General features: G+C 40.7%; 1 protein-coding gene across 1 annotated transcript in view; it reads left to right on the top strand.

Moving 5' to 3' along the window:
• TESK2 (testis associated actin remodelling kinase 2) overlaps positions 1-24,554 on the top strand; it is a 77,232-nt gene extending 52,678 nt beyond the window's left edge. The window contains exons 5-10 of the mRNA XM_074152152.1: positions 8,787-8,869; positions 10,814-10,889; positions 12,539-12,622; positions 13,750-13,836; positions 17,411-17,546; positions 19,763-24,554. Of these exons, the coding sequence (XP_074008253.1) occupies positions 8,787-8,869; positions 10,814-10,889; positions 12,539-12,622; positions 13,750-13,836; positions 17,411-17,546; positions 19,763-20,772 (1,476 nt within the window). The 3' untranslated portion in view covers positions 20,773-24,554. The remainder of the gene's footprint in view (positions 1-8,786; positions 8,870-10,813; positions 10,890-12,538; positions 12,623-13,749; positions 13,837-17,410; positions 17,547-19,762) is intronic.
• The last annotated feature ends 183 nt before the right edge of the window (positions 24,555-24,737 follow it).

Below are 24,737 nucleotides of genomic sequence, written 5' to 3'. Positions count from 1 at the left end.
AGTGCATGATTTCACTGCAATAGCAAACTCATCGGTGGCCACAGGGAGTAGTAAGGGTTATTAAAAAAAAAAAAACAACACAAAAAAACCAAACAACAAACCAAAGCCTAAGAATTTACAAGCAGTTATACTATATTTGGATGATTCTTAGCACTAAAGGTATAGTGTCTGCGTGGGTCAAGTTGGAAGCTGTCAGGATAAAAGTTTAAGTCATCAGTTATATTCTGTATTTTCCAGTTTCTTGGGGTTTTTTGGGTTGTGGGGTTTTTTGGTTTTGGGGTATTTTTGTTTGTTTTTGGCTTATTTCGTTTCGGTTTTCGTTAATTTAATTTTTTGAGGTGATGTATGCACTTGCTTGTTCTATTTGGGAAGGGAAGTAGATGAAACACTTGGTCTTAAATGCCTGAGAACTTGTGAATATTATTAGTGTATTATTGTTCTGATGAAATATACTTTAAAATTAAATCTGTTGGGCAAATTACTCTTCTTTTGGGCAAATGTTTTCCCTGCTGGCTGGTTAAGTTTTAAAGAAATCACTTTGTTCCAAAGCAAAAGAATTAAGATGATAACCATAGCAAAAACCCGTCACCAAAACTTTCAACTCTCAGAGTGTGACTTTTGGCTACTGTTTGAGGAGATTGCTTGTATTTTACCAGGCTTGCACTAGTGGTGGGATGAGTTGTGTTCATTCTTACTAGTAAGCGGTCAATGTGTGAGTGAGCTGAAGGAAGATGTGATGGGGTCTTTCCTTGGGAGACAACTTGTGATCTGGATTGAACAAGGGCAGATTCAATACTGTTCTATATTGTCCTTCCTTCTTTGGTAAACATCAGTAAGTGATGTGATGGCTTTATTAATCAAATGAAGGCAAAGACAAGGCTTTAGACATCTGCAAAAGTCAGAACAGACACTGAGTTTGCTGAAGGGGAGAGGAAGGTATTTTTTTAGAAAACCTGCTGGCCTTGACTGAACTATGGACAGAATAAAAATGGGACTTTCTGTGCAGGAATGTCTCCATGCTTTACCTATTCCACTTAACACAATAGCCCACTGCAACTTATCCCTCTAATATGAATTTTACTGTAAAAATTATTTGGGATTAATATAGACCTGTACTTCTGCCTTTCTTCTTCTCTTTCTGGCAAACCTCTCATTCCTGCAGCTTCCTGGAGCGGGTGGTATGAATGCTTAAAGTTTATCCTGTCAGTTATGGCAACAGAGTTGTCTTGCTCTGACGGTAGCATCATCACGTACTGGATGCATAAAAACTTAAGGAAGGAAAAGTCACTGTTCCACACCAATCTAGGATTGAAAAATATGTGGGTTTGGCAATTAATATACAGCAGGGTGATCTCTCTTCCTAATTGTGTCATGTGGAGAGTAGCAGGACAGCATTGATACTGCAGAAAGCCAGAGGGAAGAATGCTAGAGAAGAGTAGATGTAGGTCATTATAGTCGATGTGGCAGCCCACAGGGGATGTCAGCCCTGACATCCCACTGGTGCCCTTTCTGCTGCCCTTCTGTCAAAGAGAGAGGCAGTGCTTGTTAGAAGAGAGTGTGCTGCCCAGACAGCCGGTACTTACCCATGTCGTGAGCAGTTCAGTCCTCAGGCTCTGGGCGTGGGTGGCTGTAGCTGATGAGGCTGATCTGCCTGGATCAACAGCAACACCCTCACCTGGGATCTGTCAGAAGGTAAGCGTGGTCAGATCGGCTGTTTTCAGCCTGCAGATAGTAGGCGTGTAGGCAGGGTGACTTGTACATTTTCTAACCCAATAAATGTGGTGTCCTCACTTTTGACTTGCCATAAAGAGATTCATGCAGAAATTAAACATGCAACCAGAAATGGGTTATGACAACCAGCCTCGCTGGCTCATTCCCTGTCCCCTACACATATCACTGCAAGCTCTGTGAATTGTTTATTTGGGGCTCACTGTAATATGCACAAGGAGAATTTGGACTCTGGAGTCATGAGGATTTTCTTCATCTTCCAGTGATTCTGATGTAGGTTCATTTGTGAATTTTAGCTCTGACAGCCTTAGTTATAGAAGGTGCAGTCATTAAAACAGAAATCATAACGTGAAACATTGGAAGTGTTTCAATTGGAACCGGTGGATTGCGGTAAATTTTTTCTTAATCTGACTTGTTATTGCAAAATTCTGTCTATTGCTACCTACAATTAAAATAACTGTGTTTATGAAGGCACAGGGAAGCGACCACCCTGCAAAAAGAATGTAGGAAAGTCCTTTTGTACCTCACCCCTCAAAATAAATATCTTACTGCTACACAGAGAGTTCCTTCAATACCTCGTTTACACTGTATTTGTATTGCATTTAAACCCTGCACTATTGATCTCCTTGGCAGTTTACACCAGTGATTGCTGATAATCACTGATATCCACTGATATAAGTGAATTTATTCTTACAGTATCTCTGAGGTGGGGAGATGAATAAACTCAATCTTACCAGGACAGATTAAAAACAAGAATATCGGTCAATATTTGGTATGTGTTTTAAGACTCTGTTTGGATTATTTGATATTTTACACATTTAAGTTCAACACAATATGCTCACCAACCTTAGGGGTAGTTGGAAGTGTACAAAATAGTCAGGTTTGACCCCTAGAGGCAGAGAAAGCACAAGATGAGCAACAATCTCTGAATGATTTTGTAAAACTAGCTTCCTTGCCACAGCATCCTTGTGTGATGCTGAGGAAGGCCAGAATCCAGATCCTGGGGCAACATTGCAATGGTCTTAACCGCAAGACAGAAGACCTTAATTTCCAGCCCAGCCTTTCTTTTTCATCTCTTCCCAGCCTTTCTTTCAGCCTACTGTTTCTGTGGCAAGAATGGCCAGAATCCTGAAAATAGTGGTCCAAGTGGTTTATGTACAGCCCCAATTTGCTGTCAGTGTGAATCCATTGTGTGCACTAAAAGACGTGGGTGCTAGGTGGAAAACTGTCTGTGTGGTCATGTAATTAAGGACTTTACCTTAATGTGTATGCATAAGGGGAAGAATTGAAAGTTCTCACAGAAAGTTTTACACCTCATCTTTTGTGCATTATTAGTTTTTTGATGTAGTATATGTTGTGTGCAACTTTCTAGCCATTAAAAAAAGGAAAAAAACAGTGGCAGTATGCACTTCATTTGCAGGACTAGAAGCTGAGATTCATGGCAGAGGCATCTGCTGCTTTAGTTAACACAGTAACTAATACATGCAGTATTAATTAGTATTTAGTGCTACTGTTAATTAGTATTACTAATGCACATTGACTGTTTTTGCTATGGAGCAGGAATAGACAGAGGAACAAGAGACTCCTTGGCAGTGAGAAGCAAACGCTAGGAGTCTGCCCATTTTTCCAAGACCGATCATATCTACTCTATGACTATCCAATCCTTTCTGCTAGTGTACAATGCTATCCTCCAGTCAGACTTTTTATCCTTGTTCCAAGGTTGTTCCTACTCTTTTTGCTCCCAGTTCCTGCCCCAACCTTATTGTTCGATCTCCTTGCCTGGCTGACTGCAGTTACTCTCTTCCTGTTGCTCCTACTTGGTGCTTTATCCAAGCTGTCTTTCGTTCTGGTCTTCAGTATGTTTAGCCATTTCTAGCTCTCCCCTTGTTCTGCTGCTCCAGGTTAGCTCTGTCTCCCCCCACACCTGTTTGCTATGCTTGCAGTTTGCAGTTCTTATGTCCTTGTAATAGTCTTGGGGTTTTTTCCCCCCCGTCTCAAGAACATGGCTCAAGACTCTGGTGTTGGTCCTTGCCAGCCCCTGGCTCGGACTCCTGCCCTGTCTTGTCACCTAATTTGTGCTTTTTCAAATTCCCCACACAGCATACGTCCTGTCCCAGTCTACATTTTGTAGGGGTGACAAGAGGTGCATCTTACACAGGGGTCTCATCACGTTTCAAGTTGAGAACATGCCAAATCAGGGTATGACACCATAGGCTAATAATTTTGAGGATTTTTTTATTGTCATTACTTCAAAATTTGCTTGCAACACATTTAATGTTTGTTCTCCCACGCAGCTGAGCTGCCTTAGCTGAACACCCCCTCTCCAAAAACCCACTACCAAAGCTCTTGATTAAAAACAAACAGGCAAACCCCCAAACAAATGCCTTTTAGTTTAGCAGAATTACATACAGTTGAAAACAAGGTCTTATAATCAACAGCAGGTCATGAGCAGTTTTAGGGAACATTGTGAGCTCCATTGGCAATAAAATCTATGAAGAAATTGCAATCTCCAGGCCTGTCTATATACACACACACGTGCACATGTGTATATTCCTGCCAACATATGCTTTCACTTCACAGTAAATGTGTAATGGCTCACCCTTCTTTCATTGAGAGAGGAGTAGTCTCAGTTACTACGGGACAGAATCATGCATGTAAGCAATTACTGTGGAATATCTGATGTAACATAAATGCATTGCCTTTGGGCTTGAAAGTGACATACCCTGACTTCCTACCTTGTATGCTGTTTGCTTGTTTAACACAAAATAAAACAAAATAAACCCCAAGCAATGAACAGAACCTTTGTCTGATGAGTCTCATACTTGCCGCTGCTGTTGTAAGGTCCCCTTTGTGCTACAGTAAGCTCTTGCCTGGGTATTTGGCACTGCAGGAGAGGGCTTGCACTGAAAAAATTAGCTGTTACAGATGATTATTTCTAATGATAGTTGCAATACTACACTTTTATTGGTACTTTGGGACCCAAATGGAGCCTGTCCCTTAAACATAATGGTTTTAATTTCATAAGTATATCTAGTATTGTAAACTTCCTGTTGTACATTTAATTGTCAATGGTGTTTATCCTAGAGAAAAGCACTTTAAAAACAGCTGATCCATCTCAATTGGCCTTTAAGTATTTTAATTCAGTAACAGTTATCAGAGGGTTGCAAATGACACTGCAGTAGCACTCCTGTATTTTCTGGAGTGCAATAAAATCTCTGAGGCGTTTAGCTTGTATGTCATATTGTAAAATAAAATGATGGGGTTTCTTCATCTAAGCAACTTATTTTTAACTCTGAAACTCTTGAGTCTATTTTCATTATTGTTGATGTAAAAGGGAGAGTAGAATATTGCTTTCGTCTTAGTAGGATTATGCTGTGCAAAGCAGATGTTAAGCTCCTGTAACACACAAAGGGGGCTTTATGTTCTTTCACATCTGTCTCTGCATAAACAGCTCTGTTAACTCTTTAGGGCTCATGTACAGAGCTCCTTGCTTCTGTTGAAAGAGTGCCTCAGGAAGGAAGGATGGGGTCCCCACTTCAGGGGAAAAAAACCTTCGAGGACCCAACTGAAGTCAAATATTGCCCTATTTGACAGTGTCAGCTGCCAAAGGAAAGAACATCCCTGTCTGGAGAGGTCCAAAGAGAAAGCTTGAGAAGGTCAGCATGGTTTATTGCCTTGCAGCTTATACAAATAGCGTGATAGTAAGTCAAAAGCATTTTCTTAAAGCCCGTGTTATAAAGCTGTTTGGCGTTTCATCTCATAGTCGGTTCTCAAGAGGCTTTTTGCACTAGAGAGGGGTTTGAACTCTTATGTCTCTGTCCCAAAAGCCATTAGTTAAACTTCTTCCTACCAAACTGATACACATACTTTTTTTTTTTTTTTAAGAAATGGAGAAGTATCCCTTTGTCAGTAGAAACAGTGCAGTATGCTGTATTGTACTCTTCTGACTAAGATACCACCGCTAGCTTAAATTTAAAAGCTCTTGTCAACCTTTTAGTCTCTAATGAAGCTTTGTCCCTTTTTTGATCCTGATTTATCTTGGTAGTAGATTGTGACTGCTCAGAAATGTCTTGAGTGCATGTGAACCACCCGTTACTGTGGGCTGTGTTAAGTCACCTTTTTATGAATTGCATCTTAAATCTGATAAACTCTCTGTGCTTTGGGTTTGGTGCAGTGTTGTGTAATGGTTTTACTGGGGTGGGAAGGGTGGAGGAGGAGTATGGTGGTGCTGGGGGTTGGCCCTCAACACTTGGAGAATCTCAGCACAAAATGAAGCATCGCCATCTGCAAAGCTTTGTACTGCTCATTCAGGACAGGCTTGAAAGATGACAACTGACCGTGTAGAAGGGGGTTACTACTGATTTTGGTAGGAATAGGCTTTCATCCTTTCTGGGTTCCAGGAAATTGGTGCTTAGCTACATAAAAATCTGCACCAGTTGAATTAAATCAGTTTAGTTTTGCTACAATGAGCATTTGTAGTGACACTGGCATTTTTTTTGTCTGGTTCATGTCACCTGCCTATGGCTGATTTAAGTGTGAGTAAAAAAAATCACTCTTGTACTGTAATACGTATCCTAATGAATTTGAATTCACACTCAGCACTTCTTCATATGCAGACAAAAGACAAGCTTCCACTAATGAGAGAGAATAGTTTAGCTTCCTTCTTTATGTCATTTAACATTGTGCAGCCCATTACAGCAGAACAATTGATCAGTACTTTATAGCAGAAATGTTGTCCTAGGCATTCCCCTGTTGCCTTGTCGTGGTGCCCTGGCTTCTCCTGCAGGACCTCTGGGCCCCATGGTGGTGGGATGTCCACTCTGTTTGGTTTCTCGAAAGGCCTGCACTGAAATGGAGCCTTGCTTTGCTGCAGGCAGCTCTTGCTCCTCCAGGAAGGAGCTCTGAGCTGTCAGGTAGCATTACTTGGCAGCTAGATTGGATGTGCTATTGGTTTAATTTATGATTTACATAGGAATAATCTACTTGTATAACAGTTCAGTGCTGTACCTGAGAACTGAGACTGCCTGGGGAGGGTAAGATTGTTCGTTTCCAGTTGGTGATGTATTGCTGTCTAATGGGATGTGATTGTATACTGGTAAGAAGCCGAAGGAAAATTTGCCTGCAGGTTGATGTTGCATTTAAGCCTCCTTTTGGTATCAAAGTAGCCCTGTAGATTATTGCAGATCATAAGGTCAATAGAACTGTTTCTACAGATTTTTATACCCTAATCCACAAAACCCACAAGGTAAAATGAACTTCTGCAGTCCTGTTACTTAAAATGAACAATATTTAAATAGTCAAAGGTGATGCAAGAAGAAAATCTAGCGCTTAAAACTAGTTCTTTTATGAATCAGAGAGGTGTTTTTTTTTTTAAATGTCAAATTATGAATCATCTTTAATTGCTGAGAAATCTATGGCAGAAAATAACTTGATATTTTGCTGGGTAAGCTAGTATCAGCATTCTTTTAGACTACAAAACCTCTGGTGTCCTCATAGGCTTGTTTCTGTGTGGTACACAATGGAATTCCATTTGTCTGAATCATTTGAGTAAGATTTTTCAGAAAAGTTTTATCCTTCTCAGTTTTAAGTCCACTTACAGTGACCAAATGTTTAAACAGAGGCAAGCTGAATGAATGTGCTCTTTGAGAAAAGATAACAAAGCCCGTAACTGAGAAGCTTTGCTGCTCTTTGGGCAAGCGTGGCTGATTTAACTTGGTACATGTTTATGAATCCACAAACTAACTGTACTTATTATACTTGAGTCATGCTAAACAAATAGAACTTTGCGTCTCAGGAGCCTGGTGTGTGTTTCAAGAGGCTGGCATGCATTTTCTTTACAGGATCACAGGAGTGGCTTGCTTAACCTTTTAATTGGCAGGAAGAAAACTCACTTCATGGCCTGAGCCACAATCATCTCTGAATAATATAAACAGGGGTGACCCGAACTTGATCTTTTAGACAAGGGACTCACTTTTCTTGGTAGCTGCATTATACAGACAAGCTAATGCTCTGGGGTCAGTGAGGAGCTTTTTTACATCCAAGCACAATAAAGCTAGAAAGTGTTTCCTGCTGTTTAGCTAATTAATGCAGGGTACCACTCTGTAGGAGTCGGCAGTGGTTTTGCTGCCTGTCACTGCTATTGTACTGCCTGCAGAACGATACAGAGCAAGGCATGTGGTAAGGGAATGAATTCTCTGTCTTGCTCCGCCTATTGCAGGACAGAAAAAAAAAATTAGGGAAGTCAGCTATCGATTCATTCAGCGAGAAGGGAAAAGATGTGATACTAGAATGGTCAAAGCACGTTTCTCGGAGTTGTAAATAAATAACAAAAATAAATCAATAATACCCCGTGTGTGATGTGATGCTACCAGACCAGAATTATCAGTGGGTCCTTAAATTGCCCTCCTTCGTGACACTGGAGGGCACATCAGAAAGGAAAGGATTGACAGCTTTTCCCTATTAGACTTTTCCCTTAAATCATGTTTTATGTTCTAGTGTAGAATGAAGAATTTTATTTGAGAATTTAAAAGCACGTATAACTTTGTCACATCTTTTATTTTCTGATGAAAATTACTGCAAAGCAGTGAGTTCCTTTTCAGTGGTTAATGTAGCAAAACATACAAAGGCATTTAGCGTCTGTTCTGCTCTTGTATTCTGGTCAGGTACAGGCAAATTGTAAAGAGAAAATTTAAGGTGTCATAGTGAACAGCATGTGTTGCATACTTAGCAGTAAGGGAGCTAAATCATCTTAATTCTTGCTAGAACCTAGCTGGATACGTGCTGCCTGTGGCTGCCTGCTTTCTCAGCAAGTTTTTAAGTAGATTATTAACTAAGTGTAAGGCTGTTTGCAGCATCTTAAGTTTGACAGACGTGATTGTGCAGGGAGGAGGGTAGGGGAAAAGGGTGGTAGCTTTCAGACAAAAGCTCCTCATAGATGAACGTCTTCCAAATGATATCTTGTAGTCTTGTTCCAGATTAAAAATAAAACAAATGGTATATGGGTTTCACACGCAGACAGTAACTCTTCTGTTGTTTGTTTGGTTGTTTTTTTTCCCCAGAACTGCTTAATAAAACATGATGAGAATGGATACTCGGCAATAGTGGGAGACTTTGGTTTAGCAGAGAAGATTCCTGATCACAGGTACGTGAGCTAATCAAAATACCACAAGAGTTGCAGTGCAATTGCAGGTCAGAACCTCTAATGAGCCAGATCCCTAAAGCCAGTACTACATTATGATACAGAATTTCCAAAAAATATGCTCAGTCTTTAGAACTGCAGTCTGGATGACCAAAACGTTTCAATCTTAATTTACTGTCCATTTTGATAGATTTAGTGGTGACATTTATTCTTCAAAAATGCTCCAGTGAGTAGAGGATTTACTCAAGCTTTTCAGTAGATCTTCTAAGCAGGTACTTGAGAATTTTGATTTTAAAAAAAACCCACCACGACAAAGCAAACACAAAAATACTGTCCAGCATTCTGGATTGGGGTGATTTTATAATTAGATTCTTTCCATTTTCATAAACAATATCCAGTGGCATTCCAGTATTATTCTCTTTAACCTCTGGGTTAGTTGTTAAGATCCAGATTTATAACAAAGAGATACTAAATTACTGTCTAACAGTAGCTCACCATTTTGCTCCCTCTGGATGAAATTATAATCTTAACTCATTTGAGGAATGTACAGGTGACTGTCACAAGCATTGTCACAATTAGAAAAAGTCCTTTTGTCATCCTTCCATTAGGGAGATCAAGGACAAGGATTTCATTGTTCTCTCTGTATATTGACTTGTGTATTTCAGAGTATTCTGACTGTGAAACGTGCTGTCAGATTTTCTCCAGTGTCTGCTTCTGCTTAAAATAAATAAAAGCCTTCCAGCTCTTTTGACTGTAAAGAAAGCAATAAAAATTGATCTCATGGTTTTTAAACTGTACGTATCCTAAAACCATATCTTGGGAGGTCTGAAGGCTTGCATTAATCTTGATGAAATATTGATGTAAAAGCTTAATAAAGCGAACATTTAAATTTCCAAATTACTGATAAGTACAGTCAATGTTCTTTCCTGTGGAGTCTCTGCCCTTTAAGGTGCTGAGAGCTTCAGCTCTATTCACATGAACCCATCGCAAAATGGGGAAGGCACCACAGGTGCCTTAAGGAGTTCTTAACACCCAGTTTTGAGGTGCCCTGGAAACTGGGAGCAGAATAGCTAAAGATAAAGTAACTTGATACTAAAACAAACAACATAATAAAATTATTACATTTAACCACCATTTTGGTTTGATCTAGTCTTACCTCCATTTTCAAATGCAGTTTTGTTGTTTCTGGTTTGCTGGCTGGCAAGCCATGCTATTTGAGGCCTTCAGAAGCCTGGGGTTTTTTTTAACGGGTATTCCTTCGAGGTCAGCTGGGTGGCAAGCTGGAGGCCTTGCTTTAAGACCCCATTATTCAGCCATATGGAGACACCGCAATTTTTTCAAATTGCCTCCATTTTGATTACTTTTAATTTTTCCCTGTTATAGGATTTATCTGGTCAATCTTGACTCTTTTTTTCTTTTAAAAAACAGTTTGCAAGCAGGCTGTGCTGAATTCTTCAAGAGTTGCTTATAAGTATACATATAGGGATGGATAACTGCATGTCTTGCTGCATGAATGGAGAACTTGACGTCTAGCCTGAACCTGATGTCCACAGACCTTTTAATGTATAGATAAAGGAGCCCACTCTGCCAAGAGTTTGGAAGCCAAAACTGTTGAACACTTGTGACCTTCTAATAAAATAATATTTTTTAAAAGAGTGGCCAGGCACTTAGAAACTGGAAATAAAATAAGAGTAACCGATTGAACTTTCTTGCACGTTCTTCTCCTGCTATGGAGTGTTGCAGTGAGTCCAGTAGGAAACCAGTGTTAAATATAGTATGTTATAGAACACACTTGTATTGACTTTGCTCTGGTGAAAATTTCTGCAGATACTTGGAGTTACAGAAACTTAGTAGCAATGCCTGAATCGGAGTATTTAATTAATGTTTGTTCTCCCTCTCCTCCACCCCCCTCTCCCCTTTCCTGCCATCCATCCCTCATCTGTATAGTGAGAAGTTACCAGTGGTGGGTTCACCCTTCTGGATGGCACCAGAAGTTCTGAGAGATGAACCTTACAATGAAAAGGTAGGTACTTGAAACAAATGGACTTCAGTTGTCAGATATTTCTCTTCAATAGCTCTACACAAGACTTAGAATTCCCATAATAATAAAATTGTTACTTTCATTTGTCACATTTCTGTACTCAGTAGGTCATTCAGATTAAGGGAGAGTGTGAGTTGAATAACTAATATTTTTAATTCATGTTGTGAATTCTTATACAGAAATATAATTACCTTTAGAATAATTCACTGTTACACTGTTTCCATTCTGAAACACCCCACATGCAAAAGTATGATAATAGTTTGTTGACCTAACACAACTTAATTTAACCAAGTCTTACGAGAAATGTGGTAAGGTTACTTCCCTGACCATGTATTAGTGAAATCTGGGTAGAAGCGAAAGGTCTGTATGTAAACTTGTACAAGTATTTTAATAAAAAGAAAGAAAAATATCAAAATTTCTCAAGGTAAGATACCTGGCTAAAAATGTTCTCTGAAGGTATTTCTAAGTTATCCTGCTTATGGCATTGGGAAATGTTTTTTTTTCAAAGGAGAATCAGATCACACTGTATTTTAGAAATAGTATTTTCAGTCAAGCTCTTTACATGGGGTTTTCTCTCCCACGTGTAACAGTCTACTTCAGCCCTGCAAGCGCAGCTTTTCTGTGATAAAGCCCACATCCTGTAACTTTTTATAGCTAGCAGTCAACAGTCGGTTTAATTGGTGGTACTTTTAACTTTCTGGAAAGCAGTAGCTACCTCAGTAATGGACGTAATAATTACCATTTCAAAGCTTTGTTAAGAGTTCCAGTTGACCTAAATTAATAATAAAGCACCCAAATCTGTGGTGCCACGTTCTTCACTAACCCTAGGGCATGGAGGACTAAAGAGGAAACAGGTCTCCTACCTCATCAGCATGAAAGGTGACATATAAGCCTGCCTGATATCTAAGGAATGAGGGATGCTGGCTTCTGCTCTGTAGACTTGTATTTCATGTTTTCCTAAATTTTATTACATGATAAATTCAGGTGGGTGGACACCCGAGCAACTGTGCAGCTCCATGGGTAGTCAGATAAGTGATTACTATGCATCATGGGAATGTCAATGGAAATGGATGCTGGAATATAGTGTTACTAGATATCTCGAGCTTTGGGAAAGATACTTTTCTCCAGAGGTGCTGAACAGTGAGAAGAGAAAAATGTAGTTTTTCTTAAAAACAGCATTAATATTCTGGATAAGCTGTGTTTATGTATATTCTAAACCTATCTTTCTAACCACAGTGATATATAGGCATGTCATGTTTTTGGCTACGTTTTTAATTACTCCCATCTGTAGGACATCAAATGCAACTTCGCCATTCTTCATGCAAAGAAGGATTTATTATTTTTTTTTTTTAAACTGCTGAATTAAGAGTGGTTTGGTGGTTTTCTTCTTGAAAGAGTTTTAAAGTTATCATTGCTATTTGTGCAACAAGAATGCGTTGCTTTACTGTGAGCATGTGTTTCTTCACGTGGAAAATGTTAGCTATAATGCAATTGCTTAGTGTTCCAACGCTGTGGTGTTGGTGTAGTTGTTTCACGATAACCATTTGGGGTAAGGAGAAACTCGGTCGCAGATAAGAATGCTGAGTATTCATAGCTGAACCATGTGGCTATTTATTTTTTTTCTCTTTCAGGCGGATGTATTCTCCTATGGTATAATTCTATGTGAGATTATAGCAAGAATACAGGCGGATCCAGACTATCTCCCTCGCACAGAGGTAAGTGGTTACATCTATAACATTGGTGGGAGGTGGTAAGTGTGCCATGATAATGGCTGGCCTTTAGAACTTCTGGCACGGCTGCCAAAGATACGATGAATAGCTGTTACATAAAAAATAGCCTGTAAAAGGCTTTTATTCTTCTGTGCTGTTATTCTAAGAAGCTTCATCGAAGACACTTTCACACAGACTTTGTCCAGCTGCAGTCCTCATGGGGAAATCCTTTCTGCCCCTAACTAACAGGACATTGAGAGCATTGCAGTCACCTTCCTTTTGTAGTGATAGCTCATGTAGACTTCTTGCCAGATTCAGAACAGAGCACATTTGGCACACCGCATCTGCTAAGCAGCCTCTACTTGTGAAAGGGGCAGGAGCTATGTTAGCAGCAGCTAAAATAAACTCACCCATATTTTTGCATAGACTGTACTAAGCACTGTGGATCTGAGCTAGAACCGACTGATCAAACAAGATACTTCTTAATTTCTTCAGTTGCCTTTTGGTTGAGTCCCATCTGCAGGGCAGCTTTTTGCCCTCTACAGGGGGGGTCTTCCAAATTGTCTATTTCCCTCCGGTTCTGAAAATGCAAAATTGTTTAGGTCTTGCCCTGCAGTAAATAAGAGATCAGTTTGTTTCCCTGTCCTTCAGATTTTACACAAGTGCACTTAAGGAACTGGATAATTTGTATTACCAGTCTACCATCCACCAAAAAATTAACTGTTTTAATTGGCAAATTTTCATCATAGCAAAGCCTCTGGTTTTATAGCAGGCTGTTAATTTACACTGTGAAAGCCACCACGGCGAAACATCATAGTATAGGATATTGCTTCCAGATCCACACGGGCAACATCTCAAGTGCAATGGATTGCAGTTGAGTCCAGGAAGAAGGATGGGCTTTGAAGTCAGCTCATTCTCTTACAGGTATCTTGTATCAAGTAATCCCCATTGGGATGCTCCAGTTCAGAGTGTGCATGGAGTTTTATCAAAATCCTCTGTATGTGGCTGCTGAGAGATGGTGTTCATGGTTATTCCTGATAACCCCAAGTAGGAACCCCTGAAAATAAGATGTTTTGGGCCAGACAGCAGACCTCATTTATATCTCTATGCTGTGTTTCGTTTCGTTTGTACAGAATTTTGGATTAGATTATGATGCCTTCCAGCACATGGTGGGAGACTGTCCCCCTGACTTCCTCCAGCTGGCCTTCAACTGCTGTAACGTGAGTATCTTAGTTCAAGGGAAGAGGCCTAAACTGGAGTTCTCTAAATCTCTCTGGCTGTTGAAGATAGAGCTTAAAGCATTTACAGAGGAAACTTGAAGAGCCTACCTATAAAAGCAGCATATGTTCTGATAACCCAGAAAGTCCTTTGCAAAAGGACTTTCCTCCCCTTTGTAAAAAGGTGTATCTTGTGTTTTTGCAATTCTGTGTCACGCCAAACAAACAGGTCTGGCAAACTGAACAGCTTCTTGCAGGCTGCTCAGGCTGATCACAACCAGTTGTATGCTATTGACACTGGCTGGCCCTCGGGCTGACAAAATCCAGCTGTTATTGTGTACAGACCTACTGAGCTGTGAAGAAAGAATTCTAAGTTATTCTTACAAACAGAGGGGACAAACAAATCAAGAGCAGGCGCTAAACTACTCTAAAGTTTCTATATGCTGCCTTTTGGAAAGCAGGATAAATCTCCAAATCCCTAGCCCGTGTTCCAAAAAAAACTAACTTGGAGCCAAATGATTTATTATCAGTAAGGCTATAGGCAATGTGCTGTATGGAGTAAATATTCTGCCAATTTTTCAAGTAAAATTGTGATAGTGCTGGATATCTTCATGGCTTCTCAGTGTGAAAATTCCAGGGAAGTAGAGCTATTTTGTGGGTTACCCCATAACAGAGGTTGCTAGTACCTTTATATAGTAAAACTATTTATATGAAGAGCTCCCACCAAATTCAGCTGAAGTTGGGAATGTCCAGTTGGCACAACTGTAGTTGAGGCAAGTTCTGAAAATTTTATTGCACAAAATACTGCCTGGGACCCCAAACCAGGGCATGCTGGAGCCAATACCAGCACTGTGTCCAAGTGAGTGTGTGTAAGGAAACTCTCAGATGGGCTTTTTATTCCTGTCTGTTACTGATTTTTCAGGCTTTGTTTTCATGTCAACACTGCTGCTGGAAGAAGCAGTCTCATCTCTCCATGCTCTTGATGCTTATTTTTGCCCCAAGCTCTCTCTTTGTATTAGTACAAATGCACGTGCTCGCTCAAGGGGAGAGTGGTATAAAGGTGAGGATGTGAGCAGGTGGGGGTGACTGCTGCTCTTGACACAAGATAGCTTAAATTAATTCTAAAAATGTTTGTGGAACTTACTCTGGGCAAGCTACTTCACTCTTCTGTTTTCACCTTAGTACAGTGGGGCTTGCGTCACCAGGACGGTGGTAGATCTGACTCGTGTTTATGAAGGGTTTTGACTATGTAAGCACTACAGGGTTTGGCTAGAGGTAGGATTTGATTTTGGAAATCTTGGCTCCCACCTGTAGGCTTCAGAAATCTGGATCCAAACACATGGTGCATGATTCAAAGTAATTTTTCAGCACAGGTGAAATTCAGAATAAAACTGTACCCATGAAGAAAGGGAAGGTGACTGAGCTTTTATATTCTCATGTAAGAATTTGGTGTATTAAGAGAAAAAGGATTTTCTCCTACTGGTTATTGTCAAATGTTGTGTCCTGTATAATAAATGTCCCTTCGCTGAATTGAAAGTGGAAATTACTGTCTTGTGATCAAGCCATTAATATGCTGATTTCATTGTGGAGCATGCTGTAATTCACTTGCCACTTACCTAGTAGAAGGAAAAAGGCGGTGAACAGATAAGGCTTTCTTTATATCTTCCTGAACACGGTGTGCTTCAATAATAGGTGACCTGTGTGATAATTTGCTCTTAGGCATGGACGTTTATATAGCTTTTTATTATTTAATAGGTCAACAAATAGTGTAAACTGTAAAGCTCAGCTGATTAGCTGAACTAATGTGCAAAGCCCTGGGGTTTTCTACAGCCAGGAAACGTGCTTTAGGGCAACCTAAGAAAACCGGTAAAAACTGACATGTATGAGTATGGATTAAAATTTCTTTAATTTGCTGTTATAAAGGTGTTTTTCAAATAAGTGCATTCAAGAGAGTCTAAAACTTATGGCTCTCCAACAACTATAAGCCTACATGCGCAAACACTTGCAAACGTAATCGTGTATGGTCGTGTACGAGCCGAGCTGTGGCAGCTGCTGCCTTGAGGAAGAACCTTCTATTCCATTTGAGCAGAATCCGGACTGCTCAGGGATGGAAGAGGCAAATGTTGCTCTGAACCGCTCTTGTCCTGGATCTTACCTAGCACAAATCAAAATAGCGAGAGAGCTCTTCTTACTTTCTGTAGCATGCAACAACTCTCTAAGCTTCCCAAATTAGTGAGTGTAGTGGAGTACAGAGTGTGTGCTTTGTTGCCCCTGCTCTACTCTTTCAGTGGAACAGGGAAAGCTGAAAAAGATGTTTCCTATGCCAGAAAATTCCAACTGCTGCATTAGAACAACTTTTTGCTGCTCTTAAGCTCTTCAAGTGTGATTTGTTTGGTTTTTATTACTGTACATATGAATTTTTAGCCCTTTATCCTGTGTTGCTTGAAGCTGTTTTGGCATTGCTGATCATACCAGTTCTCTTCAGAAATATTCATCTGGTAGGACCTGCAGGGCAGTATCAGGGAGGTCTTTGGGGTTTTTTTTCTTTACAAAGCACCACTGTTCCCTTTGTACTAGAGGTAAGATCTGTCTGGGCTTGTCTGCTCTGAAAAAGCCTTTAGAGAGCTGGAAACAGGAATCAGGTCAAGCGGAATCTTTTTTAATAGTGTAATGGGGTTAACTTTCAGCTGCTGAATTAGACATTGCTGCCTACAGTAGTTAAACCTGTAACATATATACAGAGTCAATGTTCAAAATGATGAAATGCCTTCTGAGTTGCTACTAAAATTAAGCTGCTTGCCCTGTAGTACAATTTTAGTGTTGAACTTTGTTTAGAGATCCATTTCTACTAGGGTGAATAAATAAATATGTACTGATAAATACAAACTGAATACTGATGACTGGAGGGGGGTGGGGGAGTATTTTACTTGGGCAAAGATGGATTTTTTTTTCTATTGTATTACTTTGTCAAATTATATAACTAATTTTGCTTCCTCACAAGACAGATCAGTATGCCAAGTAGTAAGGCTAATTAACAAATGGAAAGATACAACATTTTAAACTTTAAAATCAGCAATGCCTTTTAGGTGGGTTTTAATTAAAGCTACAGTGAGATGATGGAAGAATTACAAACTTTTAAAGAATGACATAGCCAAGTTGCTCTGTTTAATCTTTATTGCTTCAGGCACGTTTTGAAATAACATTGATAAATAATCTCTGACTGATAACTGGGGTCCAGAAATAAATCCTTGAACTATGAAAGCTGTTTAAAACAAACAAAACCATCTCTGAAGCCCTGAATCTAACAGCTTCTCACCTTTTCAATTTAAAATGCCTCCTTATCATAGAAGGTTTACAACTTGATAATTAAATGTGAGAGGTATAATAGACATAAACTGGGACAGAATACTACTTACCCCCTGCTTTACTTAGGATTTTTTTTTCAATGACAACATACTTCTTAAAATGGTCTTGAATTTCCTCAGTTCCTTTAGATTGTCCCTCTGTCTGTCCACTGTGTGAGCAGAATAGCATGGACAAACCCGCATGAACTTACTTGATTTGTGTGCGTTCACAGATGGATCCAAAGTTGCGTCCTTCATTTGCTGATATTGTCAAAACACTGGAGGAGATCTTAAATCGCCTGAGAAATGAGGACTCAGACAGAGAGAGAAAATTTCTGAATCTTGACAACAGTGAAAGAAAACCCAAAGGTAAGTGTCTGTATTGTACAAACATTGCTGCAGCCTAACAGCAAGAGGGTACGATGCTTCATTTTTTGGAGACTAGGATTTCATCTATATATGGTATTATTTACAGCTTATGAATGATTTTACTCAAAGCCTGAAAATGATTCTGGAACAATGCTGTATACTCTGCACTACGGAGTGTCCTTTGAGAAAGAACAGCTAACTGTTTCTTGAAGTGCCTCAAAAAGATTCTGCCCAAAAGCTCTTGAGGGGAAATTTTGAGTTCATTTGGGAATGGTTTTATAAGTTGCTAATAGTATATGAAAATCCATCAACTTTTGCTTTGTCCCTGCCATACTTGGTGTATATACATAATTTCTGTGGTGAATGTTACATGTAGCACTTAAAAGCTTCTTAAACTCCTTCGGGAGGAAGAGCAGAGAAGATGCAAGAGTATTATAAAGTACCTAGAAATACTCAGAAAGACTGGGGAAAAAATGAATCCCAGACCTGCTTGGGAATGCTGGCCTTCAAAGGCTTTCTCTGAAGCCATCTAGTGCCACCTGGTGTGGGGAGGAAATTGCAAGCAGTTCTTGTAGGCTGGGGCATATTCTGATTTAGATATCTTTTGTGTTAGTAGACTTCTGTCACTGGAAACTTAGAGTACAGTAAAAATAGTTTCTCATATTGTGTATATATAAATACACAATATATATATATCTGTAATGTGATTATAGATTGAAATAAGTACTATATTGCAAACCACATGGACTGCATGCATGTGGTAGTGCTTCCACACCTGGAAATCATCTAAAAGAGATGTGAGTTAAAAAGGAAAATTTTTTGTTTGTTTGGAGTTTGGTTGTTGACTTTGTGGTATTTTTATGTGTGTTAAGTTTTTTTTGTTTGTTTTGTGGGGTTTTTTTTCTCCTCCATTTGCCTGGCATTCTTCCTCTGGAGTTCATGTCAGATTTGCATCTTCTTGGATAAGTGTTCCATGCTGTTCTTTGACCTGCGCAGCTTTTCTGGGTGGAGTGACTACGGTCTGAACTGTGGCAGTATTTAAAGGGAAAAGTGGAAATCCGTATGTGCTTACTCTGGCAAAGGTAGTCAAAAGGAGATACCACTTTATATCAGTTTGTTATTACTCTACCACAGCTCTTCAGGGGCAGCTTGAGAGCCAGTAGCGGATGCACGTTCCAAACACTCAAGGAGTTAGCATCTTTTCCTAAATAACTACAATTTTTCCATCCTGTTCTAGTGATACAGCTTTTATTTATATATATGTGTGTGTGCAAATAAATACACACACGTGCATATATGCAACTTTTAAACTCCTATTCATTAGAGTCAAACCATCATACATCCCTAGTTTCTGTATTGGATAATGTACTGAATGGAGGCTGGGATAGAATGATTTAACCTCTTCATTGGTATCAGGAGGGGTATTTATTTTGGTCTTAGGCTTTTCCCATCAGGGTAAAAAAGTCCCAATTCCTTTGGCAATTATGTTTTATACTTGCTCTCTTTTATGGTCAGTATCATCAAGAGATCTTGGGCAACCTCTGCTGGAAGCCAGGATGATAAATCTAGAAACATGCAAATTGTTCTTAAGATCACTCTGTACTGTCTCTGCTGGGTCAGTTTGCTTGCAGTGAGGAGGTTTGAAGGGACCCTAAAATACAGGGTTTGGATAGAAGAGGGAAAGACTTCCTTCTTCCTACCAGATTTTTGTAGTTTTCTTTCCTTTGTGGGTTTTTTTTTTTTTTGGAAGGCAATTATCTTGCCAAATTAGTATCCCCCATAATGTGGATGAGAAATTTGATCATAAAATGATAAAGCAGCGATCTAGTTTCACTGCCTAGGGAAGTAAGATGACATTAACTGAATTTGCATTTCCTCAAGTCTTCAAGATGATTTTTAATTAGCCTGAGGCATGAGTAAAGAGGAGAGAATATTTTAAATGTAGTTTTGACTGCCTTACGTTTAAAAGGGTCCTGTGGACAGGGCTGACAAATCTCCCATGTTTGAAACCAGTAATACATGGAGGAGAAGGGAATGGTGTCTTTGTGTTTGTGCAGGAACTTTTAAGGAATGAGCAAACACGTGCTTATGGGAGATAGTTTGGAACATCAGAAATGCAGCTTTTTCTTTACAGTTGTCATGAAGGCTCTGTGAGTTAACAGATGTGCAGGCATATAGCTCTGTTAAGCTAAGAGTATTTCTTTTTTTCTACTCAGGTTCAATTGAAAAAGGACCAGGAGTAAAACGTTTGAGTTCCTTGGATGATAAGATCCCACCCAAGTCACCTCGTCCACGTCGGAATATCTGGTTGTCACGCAGCCAGTCGGATATCTTCTCCCGCAAGCCTTCCAGGAAGATAAATGTGCAGGACCCCTACTATACACCAAACAAAGGATTAGGCCGGAAAGTTAATCCCTTCAGTGCCCGGGAGGACCTCAAGGGGGGGAAGATCAAATTCTTTGACATGCCAAGCAAGTCTGTGATCTCCCTTGTGTTTGACTTGCATTCTCCAGAGGCAGGTGGAGGCCTGAAAGCCAGCCAGTCCCAGTTCCGGCAGGCGTATAGCACAGACTGCCAGGAATTTTCCCTTCTTCCCAGAAGACGATGCAGATCACTTCCACTCTCTCCTGAATTGCCGCACAAGGAATATGGCCTGTTTGGGGGATTGTCTTCAACTGTTGGCAGGTGTGACCCAACCCAACTAGGTGCAGAAGTTCGGCAAAAACTCCTGAGTAGCAGTAAATATGGTGTGTCAGAGATTCCCCCCTTTCACGCCAAGCCTCACAGACCAGAATTTCTTCCTGTAGCAGGACAAGAGGAGGATATGGACTGTTCAGATGGGCCAGTGGCCCAGGAGGAAAATGGGTTTTGCCCTGTTGAGAACACACATGGAGATCCAGCATGTAACCAACCATTAGCATCGGCCCAGCCTGAGCCGCTATCTTACAAAAAGCTCCCAGCTGAGAATTCAGTGAACTCTGAGGGACATGGCTCCTCACAAGTGTTTGTGGGTTGTCTCCCTTCTGAAGAGATGGAGGTGGAAGATGACCTACTGAAAAATACTCTACCAGAATCTACGAAGCCTCTGTTCAGTGTTAGTCCTTCCACCGAGCTGAAGAGAGAGGTATGGCCCTTCAGGGAGCAGGATGGGGACAGTCCTGCCCCATTGTCTCAGACCTCCAATATCTCGGCAAGTGGCAGCACGCAGTCAACTTCTGACATATGAAGAGAGGACCCAAACTGAATCTGTCCTTGAGGGGAACAGTTGTTCCCAGTCACTTAAACTCTGTTTTTCTTATAGTGCTGGTCTTCACATTTGAAAGAGACTCAGCAGATGGTAGAAACTGGCTGTCAAACAGATAGCTGCGGACAGCGTCTGGAGAGACTGATTATTTTAACTTTATTTCAAACTGTGCTTATTCCCTTCCCTGATTTGCATTAGGAGGTGGAACTACTCCAGCCAGAATGGCCGTGTGGGCCCCACAGTCCTTCCAAGAGGCAGCAGCCAGAGCAGGCACCGTGTAAACAGTTTGACCTGGATTCCAACATGGAGCATTTCAAGGCCTTAAGCTCCATGTTGCGGTAGAAAGAGTGATCCTTAGTTTTTTCCCCTCTTCCTCTGACTGACCAGCTGCCCTAAACCACTGCAGATTTTTGCATTAACATCCTGCAGCAGTGCACGTGAGTCGGAGCCTCCGTTTTAGAAACGGGCACAGAGATCTTTCAGAGCTATGTTGAGCAGATAGGAATGCTCTCTGGTCCCAGAGCTGCTGTGAATGCTGTTGCAGCATTAAACAAGCTCTTCTTTCAAAAGCAGCGAAAACAAAACCCCTCACGCTGGTCGCAATCTGCAGGCCAAATCACATGACAAGTACTTTGTGATTAACAAGAAGAATCTGTTCCCTGGTGTTTCATTTTTCCCTTGGGATTTGGTAATGATGTGTAACACATTAGTGCAGGGAAGCAGGATGCGGTGAGCACCGCTCTCCTTCTTGCACAGCTCTTCATGTCCCTCAACCCAAATGTGGAGGAAGATTTGCCCAGGGCATGAGAGGAGAGCCATAAACTGCCAGTGAAAGTACTGGCCGTACTGAGCTTTAAGGGGGTGTGGGCTCTTATCTCTGAAGAGCTGGATGGACATCATGATCTGTTTCCACAGAAGAGTTAATTGAACACAAAATCTAGATCACAGTTGACTATTACCACTAAGCTAGAAGGTTCACATTCACCTCCCTTTCTGGTACAACATGCCATCTCATTAATTTCACTGCAGTAATGACGGCTCCTTATTTAAAACCAGATTGCTTGAGAGAGGACAGGAATCTCCTGCTCAGGGGAGGTTGCCAGCAGTGTCGCAGCCACACAAGTGCTCTTGGAGAGGACAGACAGTATTCTCACAGATGGGCTTTGAATTGTCAAATTAAAGAAAATTAGCTTGTCCTGAATTAGTTTCTTCTACAGAAAGAAGCCGTTGGCTTCATTGGCTTCTCCTGTCACTGGACAGGATGATCTTTTTCTTTTTCTTCCCTCCACCAGCAGCTACGTGTGAAAGAGGCAGAGGCATGAGCTTTAATGCTGCTTGCTGGAACCAGCATCAGAGATCCCCGCTCTGGGATGCAGTGTAGAGGAAAGCTTGTTCTGTGGTGATGTTTGTGCACCATCCCACCCTTTTCCACTATTGTTGTCCCAATGACATGGGATTTTTATTTTTTTAAATTTTTTTTTAATCTATAATATCATTCCTAACTGAGGCATGCATTGCGTGCCTGCTAAGCAGATGGTGATGCAGTGGAGACCAGAATGTCACCCAGGTAGCCTGTTACACTCTCTTCCTGCTCTCTTGTAAGGATGGAAAATGTAAACTAGTCTCTGATGGAAGCAAGGCTATTCCTACTCTTTTCCTATCTCAAAGAAAGGATGAAGGAGAAAAGCCTTAGTTCTTTCTTGGCTGAGATGCTTATCTTTGCAGAGGTGTAGGTCACTGTTCTGTGAATTACAACTTCCTCTTGTGAACTAGGTGTTAACCTGAGCAGCAGTTATTTCTTTGCAGTGGCTGTGAAGAATTAAATGAGAAACCCAGTGTCACCAAGTGAAAGAGAAAATGCCTGTCCTTACCTTACCGAGATCACCCCTTTTGGCCCACATCTCTCTGCCTCCTGAAGGTGCTGAGCTGTAGAGTGGTCTGTCTTGTGTATCCTGTCTGCAGAGCGGCTTCTATGGCTGGCAGGGTGTGTGTGACATTTCCTTTGAGGACAGCAAACAGTCAGCAGAGCTCAGTTGCCTGCCTGGTGCCTGCTTTTTCTTTTTTTCCTTTTTTCTTTCCTCTTTTTTTATCTTTCGGGAGGGGAAACCGTCAGCACCAGCTTCTGTTGTCACAAGATGCACTTAGGCGTGTGACTTCAGCTAAACTAGCAATAATAAGGAATAGTTTATTTCTGCATCATCAGGCTGTGAGGAAGCTGGCCAGCATCCTGCGACTGCTGCAGCCTCAGCGGAGAGCACGCACGGGCCCGTGGCTGCTCTGTGGCTCGCGTTAGCCCTGGTTGTCAGCGCTGACACCCCATTGTGAAGCCTGTTGCCCTCTCCAAAGCCTGTGCGGTCAGGCCTTGGGTACCTCTGTGGCACCCATTACAGTGACCTCATCCGTTTTCTTAACACCATTGTCTCTTACAACGTTTCCCTGCTCTGAATAGCTCTCTTACAAAACAGCGTGGCTAAAATTTTATCTTCTTACATGTGCCAGCTGACACGCATAGGGCACATCTATCCATTTCCCTAGCTCTTTATACTGAGGTGGAGACGTCGGAAACACCAAGGAATCACAGCTCGGGCCTTTCCTGGATTCATGGTGTGCGCGGGAGCAGGGACGTGTGTATGGAACTGGAGCAAAAGGCTATTTTAGGATAGCGAAGTGCTTGCTAAACCCCAGTGTTTCCAAGGGTCTGGATGCAGCTGGCGCTCGCTACGTCTCAGCCCTTTGGCTGTGTAAAGCTGAATCTAGGGCGCACTTAGTAAAATACTCCTGGGTTTTCCGCCTACCTGAGGGTGCTTTTCTACTGGGGGCCATCTTCTGACAGCTGCTGATGAACACGGACACGAACGCGTGCTCAGCAGACTCCTCGTTTTATAGTGATGTGACAAAGTTTTATGGTGATTGGATTTTATCATGATTTTTGACTTTCTTACGGGAGCAGTTCTTGCTCTTTTAAAACACTTTCTACACATTGCGAGGTTCCCTGAAGAGATCAAAAGATATTTTTAATTCCCTTTAAATCTTTCTACGTTGAATTCATTTAAATATGTCTGTTATAAGCTATTTTTGTTGAGGTTGCAGGTTGATAAAAGGCAACGAAGAGAATGCATGTGAATCGCTGCCCCTCAGAAGCGGAGCAGAGAAGGGGCTATCGTAGACTTAAAACTTGCTGGAGAGGCATTGATTTGATGTATTACGTGTAACAGAACATTGGTATTTTTTGCCAGTACAACTAAAGACACTTGAATAATTCCCGTTTGCACTTAATGCTATTGTTTATATTGCATGTCACTACATTTCTATGCAAAACAAATAACTTTTTTTTTTTTTTTGGATGGGGGGTGGGAGGAGGGGCAGCCAGATATTTGATTAAGTATAAAGATCTTTGCGAGATGATCTATTTTCGTATTTATGAAGGAGTTTTACGTCTTAATATTTTGCAGTCTGTAAATAGCTCAACTTGTAATTAAAGGCTTAGGAAGAAGTTTGTAGCCTGTGTATAATAGTAAGTTAACACTGCCAGAAAAAAAAAAATCTTTGCAAAACAACTTTTCTAATATTGTGGATATTTATGAATATGTAAAGAAAGCACGTCTTGTTTTTATGTTGATTGACCTTCTGACTTTTTTTGAACTTATAGAAATGGTGTATGTTTTATTGGAACTGCAATAAGAAGTAACCAAAGATGAATCCAGTTAAATATTTTCGTAATTTTTTTCTTGGTCAGGTTTTGTAAACTTTCCCAACTTGCTTTCAAAATAAAAATAAAATCGAGGCCTGAGTCTTGTGATTAAGAGGGCAATTCTAGGTTAAAAAAGCTGCCTCAAATAGAATCATAGAATGCTTAGAGTTGGAAGGGACCTTAAAGATCATCGAGTTCCAACCCCCCTCCCATGGGCAGGGACACCTCCACTAGAGCAGGTTCCTCAGAGCCCCAT

The sequence above is a fragment of the Numenius arquata genome, chromosome 8, assembly GCF_964106895.1.
Source record: "Numenius arquata chromosome 8, bNumArq3.hap1.1, whole genome shotgun sequence".
In the NCBI taxonomy this organism is placed as follows: Eukaryota; Metazoa; Chordata; class Aves; order Charadriiformes; family Scolopacidae; genus Numenius; species Numenius arquata.
The sequence above is the reverse complement of the archived record's forward strand: the minus strand, read 5'-3'. Positions and strand labels throughout refer to the sequence as shown.